Source organism: Lissotriton vulgaris, chromosome 12, assembly GCF_964263255.1.
Source record: "Lissotriton vulgaris chromosome 12, aLisVul1.2, whole genome shotgun sequence".
NCBI lineage: Eukaryota > Metazoa > Chordata > Amphibia > Caudata > Salamandridae > Lissotriton > Lissotriton vulgaris.
In genome coordinates, this window is record NC_141700.1 from 805,425,430 (window position 1) to 805,432,215 (window position 6,786).

At 49.1% G+C, this 6,786-nt stretch overlaps 1 protein-coding gene across 1 annotated transcript; it reads right to left on the reverse strand.

The window, feature by feature from the left end:
* Positions 1-3,650: 3,650 nt before the first annotated feature.
* Positions 3,651-6,425, reverse strand: LOC147678806 (uncharacterized). Its single transcript, XM_086946262.1, has one exon. The coding sequence runs from the start codon at positions 6,322-6,324 to the stop codon at positions 3,823-3,825; it is 2,502 nt and encodes an 833-aa protein (XP_086802388.1). The 5' UTR covers positions 6,325-6,425; the 3' UTR covers positions 3,651-3,822.
* Positions 6,426-6,786: the final 361 nt, after the last annotated feature.

Below are 6,786 nucleotides of genomic sequence, written 5' to 3' on the forward strand. Positions count from 1 at the left end.
TGGGCACCTGATGAGTTTCCTAACTCTTTATTTGGTTTTTTTTGCAGAGCATCACTGGGAAGGGTCTGCTGTTGAAAGAGCCAGAATTGGGTCAGCTGCCGCAGCGCACTGGTAAGTTTGGGGTTGTGGGCACCTCAGGGGAATTTATTATTTGTTTATTTTGGTTTGGGGCAATTGCTGTTTTCTCTGTGGGGAAGGGGCATGCGGTTTCGAGACTCATTTGCCCAGCTGCCGCAGCGCACTGGTAAGTTTGGGGTTGTGGGCACCTGATGAGTTTCCTAACTCTTTATTTGGTTTCTTTTGCAGAGCATCACTGGGAAGGGTCTGCTGTTGAAAGAGCCAGAATTGGGTCAGCTGCCGCAGCGCACTGGTAAGTTTGGGGTTGTGGGCACCTCAGGGGAATTTCTTATTTGTTTATTTTGGTTTGGGGCAATTGCTGTTTTCTCTGTGGGGAAAGGGACTGCAGTTTCGAGACTCATTTGCCCAGCTGCCGCAGCGCACTGGTAAGTTTGGGGTTGTGGGCACCTGATGAGTTTCCTAACTCTTTATTTGGTTTCTTTTGCAGAGCATCACTGGGAAGGGTCTGCTGTTGAAAGAGCCAGAATTGGGTCAGCTGCCGCAGCGCACTGGTAAGTTTGGGGTTGTGGGCACCTGATGAGTTTCCTAACTCTTTATTTGGTTTCTTTTGCAGAGCATCACTGGGAAGGGTCTGCTGTTGAAAGAGCCAGAATTGGGTCAGCTGCCGCAGCGCACTGGTAAGTTTGGGGTTGTGGGCACCTCAGGGGAATTTCTTATTTGTTTATTTTGGTTTGGGGCAATTGCTGTTTTCTCTGTGGGGAAGGGGCATGCGGTTTCGAGACTCATTTGCCCAGCTGCCGCAGCGCACTGGTAAGTTTGGGGTTGTGGGCACCTGATGAGTTTCCTAACTCTTTATTTGGTTTCTTTTGCAGAGCATCACTGGGAAGGGTCTGCTGTTGAAAGAGCCAGAATTGGGTCAGCTGCCGCAGCGCACTGGTAAGTTTGGGGTTGTGGGCACCTGATGAGTTTCCTAACTCTTTATTTGGTTTCTTTTGCAGAGCATCACTGGGAAGGGTCTGCTGTTGAAAGAGCCAGAATTGGGTCAGCTGCCGCAGCGCACTGGTAAGTTTGGGGTTGTGGGCACCTCAGGGGAATTTCTTATTTGTTTATTTTGGTTTGGGGCAATTGCTGTTTTCTCTGTGGGGAAGGGGCATGCGGTTTCGAGACTCATTTGCCCAGCTGCCGCAGCGCACTGGTAAGTTTGGGGTTGTGGGCACCTGATGAGTTTCCTAACTCTTTATTTGGTTTCTTTTGCAGAGCATCACTGGGAAGGGTCTGCTGTTGACTGCGCCACAACCGGGAGATCTTCTGTTTTACAAGGGAGCCACAAGCCACCACAAGAACAGCAGAATGGATAAGTTTGTGCAGCTTGCAAAGGGTGTGAAGCACAGATCACATCTGCCCACCCAGATAACCGCAGCAGACCGGGCCAGAGACTACAGCAATGTGATGCACGCTGATGGTGGGGTGCTGTTTTGCAGTGTGTGCAATGTGGCGGTGGACCACATCCGGAAGCACACTGTGGATATGCATGTGCGGTCCCAAAAACATTTGAAGCGCTGTTCAGATGATCCTGACCTTCAATCTTCGCCGAAACGTGCACGGCAGATGACAGTGAACTCGCTATTCACCAAGAGTACAGCTGCCGGTGTCGCAAACCACGAAATGATAACGGAGTGGGTTAACGTCTGCACCGCGTTGAACATTCCGCTCAGCAAAACCGACCACCCTGTGTTGCGCAAGTTCCTGCACGAGCGAGTACGGAATGGTGGAGCGATACCTGGGAGTCATCAGCTGCAAGAACGGTATCTCCCAGAGAGATATACAAGTGCCAAGAACGAGCTGAAAGAGCTCTTGAAAGATCAGAAGATCAGCGTTATCTTTGACGAAACACCAGATGTCGAAGGGCGGTGTGTTTTGAATGTGCTAGTTGCAGCAGTCTCTCCGCAGGGTGCTCGTCAGATCCATACCTACCTGGTGGACACAGTCTTCCTATCCCAGTGCAACCATGGGACTGTAGCGCAAGCTGTTGTAAAGGTGCTCACAGAGTACAGCATAGACTTCCAGAACGTTGTTTCCTTCAACACTGACAACGCGGCATACATGCTCAAGGCATTCAACACAGTGTTGAGGAATCTGTACCCAAACTCCATCCACATCACCTGCTTGGCACACATAATGAATCTTGTTGGAGAGTCATTTAGGAAGCCTTTTGTGGAGCTAAATGCTTTCCTGCTGTACTTCTCCCGCATCTTTTACATGGCCGGCAGCAGAAAGAGAAGGTACTTGCACCATCTTGCAGAGAACCATGGGATGAAGGCACGGGTGGCACCTGATCCTTGCAGTACCCGCTGGAATTCCTGGTTTGCCGCTGTCCAGTACCACTGCAAGCACTTGGAGGCCTATGCTGGGTTTGTGGAGTCAGAGATGCAACTCAGCAAGTCTCCCCCAGACTCCCTTGAAAACCTACAGAAGATTTTTAACACCGACCAAAGGGAGTGCATAAAAGTCCAATTGGACATTGTGGCAGAAAAATGCCAAAGCATTTTAAACCTGATGGAGTTATTCCAGAGCCAGACACCAGTGACCATGAAGGTATACAATTATTTGGAGGACCTCCACATGAACCTAACCAACAATTCAGTCCTCACTGTGGAGTCACTAGAGCCATTTCTACGGACCACTGCAGGGGCAAAATTAAGTCTGGCACAGAAAAAAAAAATAACAGCCCAGCTTAATGAAGCTTTTGAACATTCATTAGAAAAGGTGGCCAAATACATGGGGGAGGCCCAGCCAGGCATACAATTCTTAAAACAAGTGCGCATTTTTAACCCTGCGCGGCTCTGCATCCTGCCTAATGACAAGACTGCCTATTCAGCCATCCCTGGTTTCAGCGAAGTTCCCGATCAGGAGCTTCGCCTGTACTTTGAAAATGTAGGGCCAGAAGCAGTGCAGGCGTCTGTTTCTGGACTTATTGACACCGACCTCTTTTGGCGTGGGCTGGCTGACCGCATTCCAGCTCTTTCCCAACTTGCAGCTGTGTACAAAGACTGTGTAACAAGCTCTGCAGATGCTGAAAGGAGCAACAGCATATACAAAATTATTCTCTCTTCCAGACGACGGTCCCTTTCAGAACAATCGATCCGGGCATTATTGTTTTTACATTATAACCAGCAACACAATACTGGTCTAGACTTGGAGTGCTCTGAAGAACTGAACGTACATGACCAAGATTAACATGCCTTTTACCTAAAACAAATGGGTTGAATTGTAAATAAACAAAATGTACATAGCTCCATGTTGTCAAATAACTCAAACAGTAAGATATCTGTGTTTGGTGTTGCAAAAAACCCAAAATAAAATGCCGCTAAATGCCGCTAAATTTCCATTTTTGTGCCGCTAAATTTTCATTTTTGTGCCGCTAAATTTGCCAATCCATGCCGCTATATCCTGGGGGGTCTGCTAAATAGCCCATGCTGGATTGGAATTTAGTAGATATATGTGCTCGCAACAAACTTAGTTCATTGAAACAAAGAAATAATTTGCAAAAAAATGCCTTAAGAACTTACTTCAAACACTAATAATGTTAAAATTCTTTAATTTATGCAAAAAAAAAACCAGAATTTCACTTCTCACAAATCATTTCTAGTAACTAATATGAAGTAGATGAAACCAAAAAAAAAAAAGGGACCCCCCCAAAACCAACCAATACTAATTCTAGGGTCATTTGTTAATTGTACTTCCTTACTTGGATGTCTTTCTGTGCACGATCACTGGAATCGAGAATGTACTATTTCTTTCACTGGGTGGGTTCTTCCTAACCACTTCTGCAAATGTGGGCATACTTATCACATTCTCTTCAGGTAACGGCTCTGCTGCCTCCTCACCAGAGTCTGATGAAGCCTCTATCTTCTCACTCCAATCCAACAATGGGGACACCGCCTCCTGCACTTCACCAACCTCATCTAAAACTTCCATCTGCTCACTGACTTCTGCTAACATGCCTGCCTCCTCCTCCTCACTAGCTTCTGCTAACATGTCTGCCTCTTCCTCCTCCTCCTCACTAGCTTCTGCTAACATGTCTGCCTCTTCCTCCTCCTCACCAATACCGGTCAAAAGGTCTTTCTGCTGCTCCTCACTATTGTCTACTAATATCTGGGTCTCATTCTCTTTTGCTAAATATTTAGTTCCATATTTACTCTGTTTTCCAAATCTCGAGACGAAGCCCTGTCTATTTGGCACATGCATTTCCATAGAACGACAAAATCTTGCTAAAAATTCATGATTTGCGTAATCCCCCATAAGCAAATTACCAGCAGACTTCTCTCTGATTTCATGTATGGCTTTTTCTGCATTAGATAGGTCTTCAAAGAAAACCAGGGCTCTGCCACTTGAGGAATCAAACAATACTTTTTTCAAAGTTCCAAACTGACAAAAATGGTGAACTAAAGATGCAGGTGTGAAATCGGTCTTACTAAGACCATAGACAAAAATGCAATTTGAAGAAAAACTATCCCCAAACTTTTCCTTGAGCTTACTCCGGGAAAGGAAGTGTCCATTCAATTCATGAATGGCCTTATTAACACTGGCTTCGTCTGTAAACTGCACAACACCATAGTTGTAAAGCCCGGGCAATTTTTGAACCTCAGTATAAAATATCTCCCCAAAACTATTGAAGCAACGCAAGAGGTCATTCTGAGAAACACTCTTACTCAAATTACTAATATACAGTGTCCCTGATCCCTCCTCTGCAAAAAATCCACTATGTACGTCAGCTGTGAACGATTTAATTTTTTTGTATGGCCACACAGTGACATACATTTTCTTGTTAAAGAGACTTATCCCTTGGGTTCCTGATAAAGCACTGTCACGATCCTTTGCAAACTTGTAAAACACCATGGCACTACGTTGCTTATCCGTTACGTTGACCCGAATTGAAGTAATCTTTCCAAACTCTCCAAACAAGTCCTGAAGGGCTTGTTGAATGATCTTTACTGAACAGTGTGGAGGGAAAGGTTCAACTTTTAGAGAAAGCAAGCGCCTTTGACTCTGATTTGGTTGTTCTGTTTCAAGTAATTTTGTTTTACTTTTTCTTTTCTTTTTTTTTTCCCGTTTATTGGCTGTCAAGGGTATCAACACCTGAGATGTATCTGTTGTGTCGCTCCTGCAGTTCGTCCCTGTGGGAGAGCGGCCTCTGCTCATTTCTGTGGGAGAGTGGTGTGGGATCAATCCTGCGGCAGCGCTGTCTCGCCTGTGACTCTCCCCTGAGGAAGAGCAGTCTTGCTTGTGACTCATCCCTTTGGGAGAGAGGTCCCGCCTGAGACTCAGCCCGGCGGGAGAGGGGTCTCGGCTGGGGCTAATCCCTGCGGGAGAGGGGTCTCGGCTGGGGCTCATCCCTGCGGGAGAGGGATCTCGGCTGGGGCTCATCCCTGCGGGAGAGCGGTCTCGGCTGCGGCTCATCCCTGTGGAAGCGCACTCTCTGCTTCGACTGGTGCCTGCTGGAGATTGGTTTCTGCTATGGCCACTCATGGGAGGGCATTCCCAACCCTGCCCCGTTCCTCCAGACTTGTATCCCTGGTTCCTGTTTTGAGATGAGATATACATCCTGCCCTGGTGTACCACAGGCATCTGCAAACCCACTCCCGGGTCTATGTTATTAAGGCCCCCTGGCTGCGGTAGACCTAGCCCTGACCCACTGACACGCGGAGAGCTGAGCTCCAGCTCGGTGTTGTAAGGGGCACCCATGCCCATGCCCTGGCTGTAGGGTCCTCCTGGATGCTGAGGGCTCAGGGGGGCACCCGTCTGCATGCCCATACCCTGTCTGTAGGGTCCTCCAGGATGCTGAGGGCCCAGGCCAGGCCCCGGTACCCCCAGCTGGGGCCCCATCCCCGCGTGTCCACTGTAGAGTCCACCATGATGGTTGGTCTCTGGGGCTCGGGGCCCGGGTCCCAGGGCCTGCTGAGGCCACCAGCCAGGCTCACTGCTGCTCGGGCCCCCGGGAGGCTGCAGGCCGGGTCCTCCGGAGTAAGGGCCCCCGGGGAGGAGCATGTCCAGCCCCGGGGCTCTGCTGCCGGGTCCTCCGGGCTGCTGCAGGCCGAGCCTCGGCCCTCCGCCGTACGAGGCCCCCGCCTGGGGGGTGAGCAGGCCCAGCGGGGGGTTATAGTGCCCCCACGGCTGCTGCGGCCCCCGCGCAGGGCCTCCCGGGACTCTCCCTGACCTCCGAGCGGGACCCGGAGGGAACTCCATGTCCGAGCAGCGGCTGCACCGGCGGCTCGTGACCCCGGCGGCGCCGGTACCGAGCTCCCACCGAAATAGAAACAGCCGCAGGACTACGCGGCACCCTGACGTGAGGAGAGTCCGTCTTCAGTGTCTACTGGATCTTCATAGGGTCTAGTGTCCGTCGTCTGTGTCTATCGGCTCTTCATTGGAGTCTATAGTCCGTCTTCAGTGTCTATATCTGTCGTTCATGTCTGAGGGCGCATCGTGGATTGAAAATAAAACAAGCACTGGCAATTTCAGATATCCATGGGTAACATTTTCATAATTATGAGTGACATGTCAATGACCATGAGTGACACTTTTTCTCGAGCAAAATAAATCACTGAAGAAGAGGGAAACATAAAAATATCAGAATTTAACCCACTTGAACAACGAGAAAAAGATGATTTTAAAGCTGCTGCAAAGCACCAGATATTGAAGGGCACTAAT